The 17606-nt window shown below is 43.6% G+C and overlaps 1 protein-coding gene across 1 annotated transcript; it reads left to right on the top strand.

The window, feature by feature from the left end:
- Window positions 1–555: 555 nt before the first annotated feature.
- On the top strand, window positions 556–11411 carry ROPN1 (rhophilin associated tail protein 1). The gene is made up of 5 exons (XM_061167934.1): window positions 556–671; window positions 4430–4547; window positions 5830–5991; window positions 10641–10816; window positions 11345–11411. The coding sequence occupies exons 1-5, from the start codon at window positions 556–558 to the stop codon at window positions 11409–11411; spliced, it is 639 nt and encodes a 212-aa protein (XP_061023917.1).
- The last annotated feature ends 6195 nt before the right edge of the window (window positions 11412–17606 follow it).

Below are 17606 nucleotides of genomic sequence, written 5' to 3' on the forward strand. Positions count from 1 at the left end.
TTGTTTACTTCTTATTGATCACTACCTTTTTTTTTTTTAATTAGCAATAATCCTAATTTGGATAAACCTCATTGGCCAGGAAACTGCCACTGCGCAAAGCTAACCTCTACTTTTTTAATGAACAAATATATATGGTGTGTTTTTTAAGTAAATGAAAGAATTACAACAACAGAAAGAGGGGATTAGTGGACTTCCCTGGTGGTTCAGACGGTAAAGCGTCTGCCTACAATGCGGGAGACCCGGGTTCAATCCCTGGGTCAGTAAGATCTGGAGAAGGAAATGGCAACCCACTCCAGTATTCTTGCCTGGAGAACCCCATGGACGGAGGAACCTGGTAGACTGCAGCCCATGAGGTCGCAAAGAATTGGACACGACTAAGTGACTTCACCTCTAACTTAGGAGCCGTGTAACAATAGGTCTGTCTTGGGGGGGAGTGAACCCCCAGTATTGAGAGTGCCTCACAGAGGCTGGGTAACCTCCTGTCGAAGATTCCTGTCATCTTATGATTCAAAGATTCTCATTTTATTTTTCCTCTGATAATAGGTCAATCAGTCAATGCCTCAGACAGATAAGCAAATATGCATCCCCCCGGAGCTGCCGGACTTGCTGAAGCAATTTACCAAAGCCGCCATTCGGTCCCAGCCGCAGGATCTCATCCAGTGGGCTGCAGAGTACGTACTCATTTCTCACCTCTAGCCCCTGGCTCCCCTTGGAGGCGAAGGTGGCGGGTGGAGGAGGGAAGGTTTGCAAAACCGAGAGGAGGTTGTCATGGCTGCAACCTGGGAGTCGGGACTGATTAGCATAATTTCCGTGATGTTCAGCTGTCACGTTGCTTTGGTACTTTAAATCCACATAGAAATCCCGCAAACTGCGAGGATGGAGGCCCTTCGCCAGGTGAACCAGACTGAGAGATAGGACGCCAGGGCTATAGTCAAAGTGTCCTAGGGCGATCAGCAAGAGTTAGATTACCACATCACATCACACAAGCACACTCCACTGGGTCCCTGCTCTCACCCCCGCCCCTCCCCACTCCCTGTCCCAGTGGAAAGAAAGGCCCAGAGTTCCTCGGAGCTTTAGCCTGCCTTTCCGTGATGTAAACCAGGGCCTCATTCTCAGGTTTCACCACCAGATGGCAGCACTGCACCTGTGGGGGAGCTATGCGATGAGCCAGCGGGGCGGACTGTGTGGGATCAGTCCAAGCGGGTTCTCTCCTGAGTTAACGCCTGTAATGAGATCCCGTCCTCTACTACTTTTAGCCACAGACACTTTGTATCTCGTCTTTGGGGAAATTGCTATTTTCTTGACTTCTTTGAACTAATGTGTTCCTTCAGCATAAGGATTCCACCACCACACTGGTGATGGGGGCAGGCAGAGCAGCCGCCTGGCTTCCGTGTGCATCAAACACAGGTGTCCTCTTTCAGGAGACACCTCCGGAGGCTGCTCAGTGGAAGGAGCTCACACAGTAACTCCTAGCCAGGATTGAAACAACTTCACACAGAAAGGCTCCCAGCTACGAAATTGCTCCTTAGACAAAAGTACCTGCTTGAAACGGGGGATCTGAGGCTCGAGGCAGAGTTAGGAGTGGACCAATCCTCCCAGGAACCCCTTTGAGGCTCTTTTTACTGTTTGGTGATGGCCTCCTTAGTAGGGCTTCACTGGGAGAGGGGGTGAGGAGTCAGAGGCTGCAGATCAGGGCTGGGAGGTTGGGGGAAGGGAGAGCCACCTTCCTCATGAGGTTGAGCAGGTCCATTGAGCAGTGGTGAGAAGGAGGCACTGATACCTTTGAGAAGGCTCAAGATGTATTCTAAGAGGACCCTCACAGAGTCTCCCTGGCCAGTGTGCTCCTGCTCCTGGGCTGGGCTAGTATGAAGTTTCTACAAATGGAAGGAAAATAAGCCAGTAGCGCTCATAAAAACAAGACACAAATGGGGTTGCTTTGCCTGGTAATGAACCCTGTTTAGTTTTCCATTCTCAATTTTATATATAACCTCTAAGATTGAACTTTAAGCATCAGAAGACTAATTTCTTTTGGCACACCCAGACAGACTTTTATACTATATGATAGTTTAAAACTTCATTTTATTGTTCTCGCACTGCTGCTTTATAGCAAGAAAAATGACATTTCTTGGTATTGTCCCTGACATTTATGGGAGAAAACATTCCACTGTTATAGTCTGCTTGTTTCCATATCGTATCGTGTGCTATAAATGTTTTAGATATCCGTGAAGAATCAGTTTGTAGTTTAACTACAGTGAAAAAGGAGAACATGACCTAAGAGCACTTTCCATCTAGTCAGACATAGAAAGCGCTTGTCAAATGGTTTTATGTGGCTTCGAAACCTGCAACATTTTAGAGATAAAACTCCACAAAATATTTTCAAGACAAAATGTCTATTCACCTGGAGCCAAAGTTCCCCTGCATATGTGCTATCCATGAAGAAACCACCTCCCGGACGTCAGCAGGACACAAACTCATTTGTCTTGTGTTGGGTATGTGTGACCACACAAATGTGAAGAACCATGGAAATGCTCACTACAAATGAAGCCAGATAACCCACAGAGGATTACACCCATGACTATAGGCTCATTTCCACACTCTCTAACCAACTCTGCTACAAGGTCCAAAGATGCTTCTGCATCACACCCACCCCCACACTGACCTGGTCTGCAGAGACCACTCATGTACATTAGTAGGGTGACCTGAAAGTATTTCTTCTGTCCTCCCTGTGGATGACCTCCAAGGGGTGCCTGGAAGATGTTTTGGTCTTGGAAGCTGTTGCTCTGCATTGTGTGATGGCTTAGAGACAGACCATGGTTTACCCCATCATTGTATGTTGTTCAATCTCTCAGTTGTGTCCAACTCTTTATGACACCATGGACTGCAGCACGCCAGGCCTCCCTGTCCCTCAGTATCTCCTGGAGTTTACCCAAGTTCATGTGCATTGAATCAGTGATGCTATCCAACCATCTCATCATTGTATGACTTCACCCTAAAATGGGCTTTTATAAAATTTCATATGAATTCTTTGTACATTACCTGGAGCTGGAGAAGTTAATAAAAAGTAAGAGAGGGGCAGAGGCTGTGATCCATGGGTAGTCAATAACAAGGCTTCTAATGGAGACAGGCCTTTCCACATAGCATCAGTGCCCTATGGATCAACTGCTCGTGTCTGTTCTCTGCTGCAGGCAGCCAGTTTCTTTCATAGGTCAATCCCAAAACAGAACGCAGTGTTATTCCCACTGCACCAAAACAAAGTGCCTTCCACAAAGCACTGATGTTCAGGCAGATGTTACTAAAAATTTTGAGGGAAGATAAAGGAAGATTTTAGGGCTTCCCATGTGGCTCAGGGGTAAAGAAACTACTTGCCAATGCAGGAGACTCCCACTAGTTAATGGGACTTCCCAGGTGGAGCTAGTGGTAAAGAACCACCTGCCAACGTGGGAGACATAAGAGATGCAGGTTCATTTCCTGGGTTGGGAAGATCCTCTGGAGAAAGGCATGGTAACCCACTCCAGTATTCTGGCCTGCAGAATCCTGTGGACAGAGGAGCCTGGCAGGCTATGGTATATAGGATCACAAGGAGTTGAACATGACAAAGTGACTTAGCACATAGCACGTAGCACCACTGCCTAATACCAACTTTAAGTATGTGGATAGCCATCATACCAAGCATAAAGATTTTTATGTTTGAAAAAAAGGTCCTTCAGGTTCTAGGATTCTTCCTTCATAAAAAAGAGTAGGGGATTTAAAACAACAATAATTTTCTCTCCTTTTATATGCATACATATATGTAGACATGTGTATGTACATAAACTATATATATATTATTATATCTCAACACACATATGCCTGTATATGTGTGTATGTCTCTTTTTGTGCATGTACACACATAAATGTAAAACATTTAGGAGGGAATGACCAAAAAAATACCCAGACCCAATATACTTCAGGGAATTTCATACCAAACTTTTGTTGGTTATTCCACATCCTTAAAGAAAAACAAATCTACTTATTCCCTAAGCCATCTTTATACCTTAAGTGTGAAGTAACACATTCAGGCTTTTCTTGTACATAAATGAACTAAAAACAACATCTGGCATATTTGTCATTGTTGTTTAGTTGCAACCCCATGGACTGTAGTCCAACAGGCTCATCTGTCCATGGGATTTTCCAGGCAAGAATACTGGAGTGGGTTGCCAGTTCCTTCTCCGGGGGATCTTCCTAATCCAGGGATCAAACCTGCATCTCCTGCTTGGCAGGCAGATTTTTAACCACTGAGCCACCTGGGAAGTCCATCTAGCCTACAGAAGCCACTTAATAAATATTCTTTCCTCCACCCCTACCCTCAAAAAAAGGGGAGAAGGGATTCCCAAAGCAGCCAGAGGCCACTGAAGTACAGGCTGCTGCCCCACCCCTTTTTTTCTTGTAGTTATTTTGGGGCTATGTCCCGTGGAGACATTCCTCCAGTGAGAGAGCGGTCTGAGCGAGTGGCTTTGTCTAACTGGGCTGAGCTGACACCGGAGCTGTTAAAGATCTTGCATTCCCGGGTAAGCACCAATGGGCAGTGCAGATAAGGAATGTGGGGGTGACACTGAGTTTGGGTGGGTACAGACAAAAGTCCCTTTGCTCATCAGCTGGCCACTCAGCACTGTCTTAAAATTCACTAAAGCATGCACTGAGACTAAATCTTCCCTTGTGGAAATAGGAATGATGCTGAAATAGGCTGTAAGCTGACTTGTCACTTGGGTCATTCCACATTGTCCTGAAGCTGCCAGAACAGTCTGGGGCTCAATGCAATTTGAATTCCTTCTTTCTAGAAAATGTAGGTCCACATCCCCTGACAGTGTCTTCCTTACTGATCAAGTCCAGATATGATGCCAATCAGAGTTTGGGAAGGGGCATATCATAGTTCCCCAGCTATTTCAGGTGCCAACATAGCCTTGCTTTTAGGCTGTCTGCACAGCCATATCATCCTGGGAGCTGTCCTGTGAATGGTTGAGAAGGGTCTGTCCTAGGAAAACTTGCAGCTTGGCCAACTCCCAAGAAATATGATTTAGCACTACCATACCTCATTTTAGGATACAGGTTTGAGGTGATTCAGGATTGACTTAGCCAAATGCCTTGGTTCCTCCCAGAGGCTTAGCATTTCACTGGAATCAGAGGACCAGGGAAGGCATAGTAGCACTTCACTGGGGCATCTGCACCCTTATTGTATTGTTGACCAACAACTAGCCACTGTTATCTTCTCCTTTTGACTGCCAAGCACTTTGTGCAGTGGACATGGCAGAGAGCCGAGGTACCTGGGAACAAGCAACATCAGGCATCCAGACCATAGACCCCGTATTAAAGCAATGCATTCAGAATCTAGTGCAAAGAACTCAGTGGAGTCTAGAAGCAAGAGATTTAACATCTAGTTCTAGTTAGCTCTAGTGTCACCACTAATTAGTGTTCTCAGACAAGTTCCCTACTCCTTGGTTTCATTTTCAGGCTGCCCTCTCTGCCTTATAGGGACAACCTAGGGATGAAACAGCAGATAATAATAAAAGGCCTATAAAAAAAATTAAAGTGTAATATACATGTATGTTTTCCCCATAACTCTGATACCTGAAGTTCAAGTGATTAAATTATATCTCAGAAAGTTCTTCAGTAGGCTGAACGTTTCTCTACCCTTGCAAAGAGAACTGCCAGAGTCCCCACTGACCCCTGACACCTTCCCCCACCCCTTGCTATGTGCTGGGAGAACAGGGCCCTTGCCCTGGCAGGTGTCCTCGGGGCCTTCTCTCCTCCTACCCCTCTTCCCTTGTCTCATGTCGGCCCCCCGCCCCGCAGGTTGGTGGCAGACTGATTGTCCATGCAGATGAGCTGGCCCAGATGTGGAAGGTGCTGAATCTCCCAACTGACCTGTTTAACAGTGTGATGAATGTGGGCCGCTTCACGGAGGAAATTGAGTGGCTGAAGTTTCTAGCCCTTGCTTGTAGCTCTCTCGGAGTTGTAAGTTAGCTTTAATGTTTTTTGTTCCTTAAGGGAAAATCTCTTGGGGGCCTGGACAGGGGCGGCGGGGTGGGGGGCCAGGGGGTTGGGGGGGGGTGTAGTACACACAGTCAACTCTCCAGGGTTGACGAGGAGCCCACCCCTTCTTGTCTCCTCCCTCTCCTCTCTGAATTAAGGTTATTTCTCTGCTTGTTAGCCAGGAGCAGGGATGGGGAGGAGAGCAGGGAAAGCTGTCATCAGGTTCTGGGGAGAAGTTGACTAAAATGCAGTTTTTGGATTATTTATTAATTTCACTTAGGTTTATTACCACTCCACTCCCTCCATTCATGTTCCTAAAGATAAGCAAGAGCCAGCTGTAGATGAAGATTGGCTTATAGTTGGGTTTCAGACACCTAGAAGATATACCAATAGAGATTTTAAAAAAGAGATGCAGCCTTATAGAAAACTACTGTATGATAAGCATAATTGGATACAAAAATCAGAGATAAGAGAGCAGGAAAGAAGATATGAGGCTGTTTCCAGATTCATAGTCATGACATCACCATGGATGCAGGATGTTCATACAAATTCATGCCTTTTCCAAATTTGACTTGATATACAATTGGAAAAGCCATTTTCCCATTTCAAAGAAACTAGTTCATATACATACTTAAAAGCTTTAGGTATCATATTATATGTGGACTCACTCTTATTAAACACTATTATAATAGCAAATGAAAATGAGTCAGAAAAACGATTTTTAAAAAATCCCTAAAGTACGTACAAATTTAAAAATTAATGAGAAAATTATTGCTTCTGCCAAAACCAAATGGTACAAAAAAGGTAGTTTGAATCATTCAGTATATCTAAACACAACCTTGTTCTTCCTTCTCAAATATCCTGAGTATGTGTACTTGACACTTTTGCTTGCAAGAAAAGTTATCAGAAATACTGTAGTCCAACTTCTCCTGTGATTCTGCTCAACTTTCAGCATAGTTATTTCTTTAGAGAGGAAGAGAGAAGAGGTCATTCTTGGGTTTTTTCCTTTTTCACAGCCTTTCCTAGCACTCTTATGCAATGAATAAACTATTCCCATCAACAGAGGCAAATGAGTTGCCAATGAGCACTTCTGTGGAAATAGCCCCATGGATTGGGGGCAAATCACAGAGGAAAAATGAAAAATTGACACATTTTATTAAATTCTTGTAAGGTCACAAGCTTACTCACGCCACATTCAGAGATGCTCACGGAGGCGGGAAATGTACTTTCTCTGTAGTTGATCCTGCTCTTCCCCATCTACCCTACCCATGAAGAGTTGAATAAGAAAAGAATAGATTCAACCCAACCCAGGAATTTTTCATCTGCTGCAATAACTAAAAACAACTTTCAGATGAATTACTCAGTTTCTCAGATTTCTCCTCACGGCTCCTCTCTGCAAGGTGGCAGTTGAGTGTTCAAGGAAAGGGGTGATGCTGGGATCTCAGAGCACCCAGTAGGAGGGTTCCCACCTCCCTTGGTCCTCTCCAGCATCTCTGATCTCCATGGAAACACTCACCGGTGTGGTGGCTAGCTATGCAGCTGAAGTCTTTGGTCTTTTCTCTCTCACAGCACAATAGTCCCCCAACCAGCACACCTCCATTCTCCCCGGTGTTCAGGGCCTCCTTAAGTCTCTTCCAGATTGCCCTCATCTGCTCCACGTCACAGCCCCCCACCACCTTGGAGGTGTCTGAGTCCTCTCATCCACATGCCTCACAGTAACCCAGAGTGAGTTTGGAAAACCAAATTCCAACCCTCCCTCTGCAGCTGCTAGGTTTACTTTGACATGGCTGCCACCCACACCAGGGGAAAAAAAACCATGAGGTGAATTGTTTCTACTTCCCTGTTAAAACGAGGAGGTTTGATTAACTGTTCCATGAGGTTCTTTGACCTCTATCATCCTGTGATTCTGTTCCACCTTCTTGGCTTCCATTGAGGCACCCTCAAGCCTGGCTTAGGATAGCAGTGGACCCACCAATTCTGAGAGGTGATGAGGTGTCTGACTTTGTGTCCTATATCCTTATGTCAAGAGCGCCTAGTGCTGAAGTCACCCTGCAGGTCTAGTCCATAAATAAAGGGTGCCCTGTGAATCCAGGAGCCGATCCCGTTTTACCCATTTGTTTCATGTTGGACTGTTGCTGGGAACTTAAACGTGGGAGAGGTCAGGGTGTCACCATCTGGAGGAGGGTTGCATTCTTGCTAATCTATACATCCTTCGAGGCAAGCCCAGAAATTCCTGCCTTGCTTTGCCAACTCAGTCAGCCATGATATCCATCCCATTTAGGAAATCAAGTCCCCTCCTTACAGAGAATCTAATGTCAGAAATTTTAGGAAGCAGGTACATTTACTCCAGTCTTGAGCTCCCTGAATCTACACGTGATTCAAAGTGCCGCAGATACACTTCCCTTTGGGCATGCGTTCCTCTTCCCTTTGAGTATTCCTTCCTCTAGAATACCTCTCCACCTCCTGTTCCACTGAGACCAGTTATATACAAGAAGAGGTTGTGTGATGTGTTCACTAGAAGGAAAGGCATGTTTTGTCAGCAAATAATTCACTTTCTGAGGCTTTCACCTCTGAGTTTTAAAAAGAGGCTTGCGAGATGCTTAAAGGTTATCTTTATGGAGTGGACCCCCATCTGACCAAAATATCTTGTGCAACAGAATGCAGACCTCTGTTTTTATTGTTGTTTAGTAGCTAAGTCATGTCCGACTCTTTGTTACCCCAGGGACTGTAGCCTGCCAGGCTCCTCTGTCTATGCAATTTCCCAGGCAAGAATACTGGAGTAGGTTATCATTTCCTTCTCCAGGGGTCAAACCTCTGTCTCCTGCATTGGCAGGGGGGTGTTTTTGGTTTGTTTTTTTTTTTTTACCACTGAGCCATCTGGGAAGCCCAGATCTCTGTTTACTTTAGGTTTATTTAAGTTTACCAAAAAGCTCCAGTCCAGAGAGTTCTTATCCACTCATCTATTAAATATTTGAAAATCTTATGAGGGCAATAGAATTTGAAGGTTTGTTGTTTGAATAATCAATAAAAGATGTTTGGGGCAGAAAGCAAGGGCTGCCATAACAGCGTACCACAGAATAGGTGGCTTAAACACCAGCAATTTGTTTTGGAAGCTGGAAGTCTGAGGTCAAGGTAGTTGTAAATGGAACCACCTTGGCTTGTGAATGGAAGTTGTCTCCCTTTTCTTCATGTGGTTGTCCCTCTCTGCATTCATAAGTCTGGTCTCTCTCTCTCTCCCCACCTCTCTCTCTGTATCATAATCTCTTCTTGTAAGGACACCAGACCTATTGGATTAGAGTCCACTCTAATGACTTCCTTTTAACTTAATTAGCTCTTTAAAGGCCTTATCTCCAAATACAATCACATTCTGAGGTCTTAAGAGTTAGGGTTTCAACATATGAATTTTGGGCAGATATAACTCAGCCCATAACAGCACCCCAATTTGGATGAGGCTATAGGAAGAGGACTACAGAACAAAGGCAATAGGACAGTAGGGTTTAAAAAAAAAAAAAAAAACACACAGAGAGGATGAGCTATAGATGGAAATTATGAAGTTCGTGGACACATGCTCGTAAATCTACCCAAAACCACTGTCACGCTGACCTCAAGCCATGCACATGCCCTCCCATCCTCTTTGACAACCTCTTACCAGCCTCCTGTGTGCCCATCCCCCCACCCTCCTCTGTGGAAGCGCCTGGCTCACTGAGGCACACAGCGCTTCACAATAGCCTCTAGGAGAGAACTCCCAAGGGCAGGAGAGAGACAGTAGATGGAAGTGGCCTGCTCCCCTCCTGTGGCATGGCTCCAAGTGTGTCTCTGCAGTAGATAAGCTGTCCTAATCACTGCAGCCCTTCAGAACTAAGACCAGAGAGAAGTATTATTAATTATTATTAATTATAATTAAGAAATTATTCTAATTTTGTAGGATGCAAAATCAAATTCCCCTCTTTAAGTGAGGTTATTCTCATTAAGGTAATAAATGTCTTAAAGCACTCAACAGTTTATAAACTTAATTCCTTGAAAGTATCCCTCCCACCAAGAAAGGAAAGGAAATATTACAGAAGAAAAGTAGAGAGAGAGGCAAGTATATTTTCAAAATGAGAAGCAAGTGATTTAAGAAAATCATACAGGGAGAAGAAAGGTAATAAAGAAAATAAAATAGTAACACAGTCCAAAGATTCTCCAGTTACTTCTAACATTTACTCTTGGAGGACTTTAGTGATTCACACCATTTGTTTGGACATTCAGGTAACTAATCTTTATTATTAATATAAGTGTATTCATTTGACCTAGGTTTGATTTTACCTTTCTGATAAGAGGGTTTGCTGTTTATATATTCTAATCATTATCTTCCATACAGATGGTAGTTGTGGTTTCTTTAAAGTACTTATTTTGTGAATAGATAGGGTTGCCACAACAACAAAAAAAGACACCCAGTAAGATACTCAATATTCTGAGATTAAACTCACTGACATTCGGCAAAAAACAATTCAGGCTTTCCAGAATATTGCATCATCCCCACTTAATTTTATGAGAGCAAGGTTTTTGTTTTCTTTGTTATATCTAAACTGACCTTAGGAATTTAGTGTGGAGTAGTGACTTTCTCCTCACTTAACCTTCTGGTTTTATAGACCATTGCCAAAACTCTCAAGATAGTGTGTGAAGTGTTATCATCGGACCATGACAGCGGCCCTCCCCGGATCCCTTTCAGCACCTTCCAGTTTCTGTACACATATATCGCTGAAGTGGATGGGGAGATCTCAGCATCACACGTCAGTCGAATGCTGAACTACATTGAACAGGAAGTGTAAGCAAACATTTAGCAATTGGAGGGGAAAGAGTATATGGAAAACAAATCCAGCAGACCAAGGCATAGTGAGGTTACTGTATTATGCAGCTCTGGGAACAGAGGAATGTTGTGAAGAACAGTAAATAAGGATCAGAAAGAGAAGGGGAAATGGAAGAGAGAGAATGGTATAGGACAGTGACTCTTAGAGTGCTACCCAGACCATCAGCAGCAGCACCTGGGAACGTGTTAGAAATGCAATTTTTCAGGCTGTACCCTAAGCCCCTCAAATCAGAAACTCTGGGGGTGAGACCAGGCACCTGTGCTTCAGCAAGCCCTCCAAGTGACTCTGGCTCACATTCAGGTTTGACCACTGGTGGAGGCAGGGTGGAGGAGGAACAGACAGAGAAGAGGTCAGAGAAAGAGCGGGTGATGAGGGCAGGAGCCACAGCAGAATTCAGTTGGAGGGAGAGAGTTGTTTATATATTGTCTTTCTTAAGATTATGTGTTAAATAAACTAACACCCAAATATTTTTTTTTCCCAAACAGTATTGGTCCTGACGGTTTAATCAAGGTGAATGACTTTACCCAAAACCCCAGGGTTCGGCTGGAATAAAAGCACACTTTTGGCAATTTTACAGGAAGATACAGAGATGACTGTGCTTCAGAATGACTGAACCCCATATACCATCCAAAGTCAATTTTCTTGTGTAACTGGTACACACTAATAAACAATTAGGCAAACATATGAAATCAGAAATGTGTGGAATTAAGATGTAAAGTTGTTGAGCCATAATACCTCCATTAACAGATAGTATTCTTCCCACATGGACACTGTGTAAAGTGACTGATGAGGCATGGATAGAAAATACATCTTGAGTGAAAGCCAGGTTGTCGGATTTTCAGAGGTGGAATGTTATCCAGACACAGTTTTGATGTTTTGTGACTGTTAGGCATAATTTACATGAGCATCTTTTACATGATCAATCCACACATTTTTACCAGTTTATTTCTCCATTTGTTGTTTTGATGCTAGTTCATTCATTCATTCACTTACCAATGTTTATTGAGGCTAGCTGTATGCCAGGGATAAGACTGCCAGGTAAAATATAGAACACTCAATTGGACAAACAATTTTTTTTTTTTTTTTAGTAATTTCTGTTTTATTCTTTTGCTACACCTGGCAACCCTAGCCAGGAACTATGCTGGCTTCTGGGCATATGCAAATAACTCATATGTGAATTCTGCGTTCAAGGAGCTCACAGTCTAACGTGACGATAAAACATGAACTTAAAACCACTTTAATGTAAGTGCTCTAAGAGGCATTAAAAAGCATTTCAGAGATGATTATTGAAGTTTCCACATTAAGGTGCTGACACCATATCTAAATATAATGAGACCCTCTTAGGAAAATCTCTCTGCATGAGCTTAAGACCTTCTGACAAGGTTACCAGAATTTTTTTTCTCCCAGGAAGCCACAAGATTAACAGCCTATGTGGTTATTGTTCTTAAGGCCAGGTGTGCCCAGGTTGCCTTTCTATCTGTAATACTACCCCCTCTTGAAAGTTGTTTTTGTATAAAAACCATGTTGCCTTTTTCATAATACATACAGCTCTCTACTGAATTGGGGAAATTTTTGTCCATTAGTATCTAAATAAGTAAAAGAAGATTGTGATGGGATGTCACCACAGGCCCTAGAGTGAAACAATAAAAAGGGCTGAAACAAATTCTACCCCTGTGGTTATCTGGCCACACCTGCACAGGGTAGGGAACAACCAACTCTCCCTGCTGTTTGCCATCAGCCAGAGTGCTGATGGAACCTTCGGTTGTTTGAAAGGCTGAAGCACTGCAGGTGAAACCCTGCACTGTAATTAAGCAGGGTTAGAGAGTGACTGTGGAGAAGGCAATGGCACCCCACTCCAGTACTCTTGCCTGGAGAATCCCATGGGCGGAGGAGCCTGGTAGGCTACAGTCCCTGGGGTCGCCAAGAGTTGGACATGACTGAGCGACTTCACTTTCACTTTTCACTTTCATGCATTGGAGAAGGAAATGGCAACCCACTCCAGTGTTCTTGCCTGGAGAATCCCAGGGACAGAGGAGCCTCTTGGGCTGCCGTCTATGGGGTTGCACAGAGTCGGACACAACTGACGTGACTTAGCAGTATCAGCAGCAGCAGAGAGTGACTGACATCTTTTAACCTGCCTCAGTCTCTCTATTTCTCTTTCACTGTGACCAAAGAATTTTAAATATGATCTTGCCTGGTAGGGAGGAGTGAAGGGGAGCTGAGGGAACAGTCCCAGTTTGAAAGACCCTAAGACAACAAGTTCATAGAATAATAAAAGTTAAAAGATCTTTTGTACATTTGAGAAAACAGATTGAAATTAGAAACTAAACCTCAGTGGTCCTGAGCATAATCCCTGAAGAGTGAGGCTACTGAAACATCAGCCATCAAAGTGAGTCCTGAAGACAGACATGAAATCACTGGCAGTACGGCAGCCGTCAGCTGAGACTCAGCACAGCTGGCGATACCAGTGGGGCACAGTCCATTGCTCGTCTTCCAGGCCACCACTTGGTGTCTGCCATTTTCCTCCTCTCCTGCTCCCAGCAGTGATGCTTCCTCCAAGACATTGATATTACCAAACCATAGATGTTCATCAGGGACACAGCACATCTGCACAGCACATCTCATCTACAGCACATCTCCCAAATTAACCTGCTGCAGCAGTCACCCCGATGGTGAAAAACAGCCTTTCCATCTACCTGTGCTATACTGTGTTAACAATATTATGAATAATATAGTTATGATAATAGCCAACATTTATTAAGCACTTCCTATGTGCAAGTCACTGTGCACAACACTTTACAGACATTCTCAATGTTTTCTTTATGACCTGACCTTACAAAGTCAGTACTATTATCCCCATTTTATAGATGAAAAACCGGTCTTAGGGAAATTAAGTTATTCTTTGTCACTGGTAAGAAGGAATTTGAATTCAGGTCTGTTTGGTTCCATATTTGTGCTGCCCTGCCTGCACGGTGCCTATCTTAGTATGGAGTTTTCCCTCAGAAACAGCCTCTGAGACAAGAATTTAAATGTATGTAGTTTGTTTGGGAGGCAATCCCAGGAATAGTGGAAGGGGAGTAGAGACAGTAAGATGGTGAAAGGAAGAAAGCCAATAGAGATATGTTATCAAGTCAGTTATCCCTGGAGGACTCTGGAGGCAGTATAGATCACGCCTCGTGGTTACCCAACCGGAGGGCTGAGGAAACTCTCTGTCATCAGCTAAGAGGCATTCACTTTCTGGCATTAACAGCTTGACCAGCTCATGGCCTGAGCTTGCTCCTTTTACTCCAGAAAAATAAAATGCTCTTATGTAGGAAGTTACAGACGTACACAATAAGCAACCTTTGAAAGCATACGGATGAGGTGCCACCAGCCTCTGCACAATGCCTTACAGAGACTTTAATGGTTCTTAGCATTTTGATCACTATTGTTTCTCTCCTAGGGTGAGGGCCAATCGACAGGGGCTCCAGGGCAATGAGTGACTGACACTGTGCTGTTGTAAAATCACAACCTTGACCTTCAAACTGATATACTGTCCCAGACCAACTGCTTTGTGTAACTTCCCTAGTTGAGATCATTCCAGAGGGGTCCACTTGGTCTTTGCTGCCAGTAGACCCTTTTCAGACCCATCCCCTGCCCTTCCTATCATGACCAGAAATATCTGAATCCTAGCATGACCTCAGTTAAGCTGTCTAATTGAGACCCTTGTAACATATGGTTTGTATGTCTCCTTTAAAAAGAACAACATTCAGGAAGCAATAAAACCAGGATTTTTTTGAACAAAAAAAGTGGTCTCTTTCTTTCCTAAATTAAGCTATTTTGATTAAAGTGAAGACTGCAGATATATTTAAGGCTTCAGTAGGAAATGCAAAGATTATGACTCAATTCCACTTTCTCTGTGCTCCATGCCCTCTCTCTCCTGGATGCTGTTCAATCAGACACACCTCTCTAACCCCAGTTAACCAAAAACTTCCAAGATCCCCAGGGTCCCGAAACAGAAGGTACTGGACACTCAAGTGTGGAAAGCTGAGTTTGAATCATGTAAGAATGGGATTCTTAACCTGAAATTTTTGGAGAGGCTCCTGAATGCCTCTGATAATGTTGTATAAGAATGTTTCATAAATGTGCACATTTGCATTTTTCTGAGGAAAAATTTAAAAGCTTCTAGCTAATTCTCAAAAAATGTATAGGATCTCAAAAAGTTAACCCTTGTGTTAGAAATAATTACAGAAGTCATCAAATGATTTGAGGAAAAGCAATAGAGCAGTCTCAGATCTTTCCAAGCAGAACTGAGCTCATGTTTCTAAGCTTTAATTTATTATTCAGTTCACAGTCGATTCTTATTTCTTGGCTACAAATCTTAACTGTGTTTTTAGTTTAGATTTTCATATACTTTGCAACTTTGATGGTTTCCTATAAACTGAAACATGGTTAAATATGAACAAATACTTTCACACTTTAGAGGTGAGCCAACTGGAAAAAGTCATTGGTCCAAGGTACTATGGCCTAGACCAAGCTGAGTCATTAACCATGATACTACAGGGACCTACACTTCCCTATTAGGTTTAAAGGACTGAGTCCTGAATAATTTTGAGTCCTGGGCTTCCCTGGTGGTCCAGTGGTTAAGACTCTGGCTTGCTGTGCAGAGACATCAATTTGATCCCTGATCTGGGAAGATTCTGGGCTTCCCTTGTGGCTCAGCTGGTAAAGAATCCACCAGCAATGTGGGAGACCTGGGTTCAGTCCCTGAGTTGGGAAGATCTCCTGGAGAAGGAAAAGCTACTCACTCCAGTATTCTGGCCTGGAGAATTCCATGGACTGTATGGGGTCACTAAGAGTCAGACACGACTGAGCAACTTTCACTGGGAAGAGTCCACATGCCTCGGGGTAAGTAAATCCTGGGTTACGACTACTGAAGCCCTTGTACCTAGAGCCTGGGCTCCACAAGAGAAGTCACCACAATGAGAAGCCTGTGCACTGCAACTAGAGAGTGGCCCCTGCTCACTGCTTCTAGAGAAAGCCCACGTGCAGCAATGAAGACCCAGCATAGCCAAACATTAAAATAAATGAAAAAAATAATAATCCTGAGTTTCAGAACATGCAAATAGCTGTCAGCCCCAATGCAACAAAGGAGTCCAAACACTGGTTGGTTCATTTGTTTACTAAACCATTAAAAAATTCCTACTATGGACTCCCTGGTGGTTCAGTGGCTAAGAATCTGCTTCAGTGCAGGGGACTTGGGTTCAATCCCTGGTCTCAGATTCCACATGCCATGGGCAACTCAGCTTGTGCACCACAACTACTAAAGCCTGTGTGCCCTAGAGCCTGTACATCACAACTAGAGAAAGCCTGAGCACAGCGCAGACCCAATACAGCTGTAAATAAATAAAGAAATAAAATTCCCACTCTGCACAAGACATTGTGCTAGGTATTAGGGATGCTACACTGAATAAGATAAGTTTCTTGCTTTTGTAGAAATGAAATTCTACTTGGGAAGACATCAAGTAACTAATCATGTAAAATAGCTCAGTTGGTAAAGAATCCGCCTGCAATGCAGGAGACGTGGGTTCAATCCCTGGGTTGGGAAGATCCTCTGGAGAAGGGAAAGGCTACCCACTCCAGTATTCTGGCCTGGAGAATTCCATGAACTACCATGGGGTCACAAAGAGTCAGACACGACTGAGTGACTTTCACTTTCAGGTGAAAAGTGGTGCTGTAACAGCAAAGTACAGGGGCACACTAATTAGGTTGCAGGAGTGGAGCAGAAGGAAAGACTTTCTTGAGAAACTAACCAGAGACAGAACTCGGAAGACCATGGCTTCAGTTACTTCAGATGATTGAGAAACGGTTTCTGTAGCCTATACCTCTCTGCCAAACTCCAGATCCAAATATCCAGTAGCCTACTTGATATTATTTCTTGTATGATTCCAATGAACTCCCAATCTACATGCCCCCAAATGAGTTCCTAGTTTGTGTTTTTTCATAATAAAATGTTAGGGGGAAATGAATTCATAAACTTAGCTCCTAAATGTGGATCTCTCCCACCACTCATCCAGATGCAAAACCTAGAAACCAAGGTCAATGTAAAAACCTCCCCTTTACCTTACTTCCCAAATTTATCACTAAGTCCTGTTCATTTACTTCATATGCTTCTCTCGCATCTGTCCTCTTCGTCTCCTGTCACACGTTCCTCTGTTCTAGCTACAAATGTATTTCCTCTGAACACTATGATGGCTTTCCTTAAGTCTGATCATGGTAGGAAACAGAAAACACTCTGAACTAAGATTTTAATGATAATTAAAAAGCTTTACAGAGTTGTGGATGAGGAAACCAATGAGGACTATTGAGACGCCGAGACACTCGCAAACACTAGCAAAGAGAGGGAAATGTTTTATTGGAGCCTGGAGAGAAGGGGAGCCGAGTGGCTCCTCTGAGTTGTAGTCTCAGAGAGCCAAGGCATCAGCTGGAATGTGCTAGGAGGGGAGGAATATTCCAGTCTCTCTCCTCTTTCCCTCCTATCTTCTGCCAGATGATGTCTATTGACTAAACAAAACCTAAAGTGGAAACCCAATTCTGAGTGATGCTATCCTTAAGAGTGAGTCCCCAGGGCATGGAGAAGGGCAGAGAATGGATAGGCAGAAAATGGGGGGATCTATCTATACTGATGATTTCCTTTTCTAAAAACATCCTTTATACTAGGGGCTGGCACTCTTTCTGTAAAGGATAAGGTTGTAAATATTTTAGGCT

Source organism: Dama dama, chromosome 19, assembly GCF_033118175.1.
Source record: "Dama dama isolate Ldn47 chromosome 19, ASM3311817v1, whole genome shotgun sequence".
Classification (NCBI taxonomy): Eukaryota; Metazoa; Chordata; class Mammalia; order Artiodactyla; family Cervidae; genus Dama; species Dama dama.

What these genes read in the sequence shown, in the direction of transcription:
- ROPN1 (XM_061167934.1), top strand. Translation starts at nt 556, where the DNA reads ATGCCTCAGACAGATAAGCAAATATGCATCCCCCCGGAGCTGCCGGAC. An exon ending in CTCATCCAGTGGGCTGCAGA is followed by an intron (nt 672 to 4,429) that starts GTACGTACTCAT and finishes TTTTTCTTGTAG; the next exon opens with TTATTTTGGGGCTATGTCCC. An exon ending in CTTGTAGCTCTCTCGGAGTT is followed by an intron (nt 5,992 to 10,640) that starts GTAAGTTAGCTT and finishes CTGGTTTTATAG; the next exon opens with ACCATTGCCAAAACTCTCAA.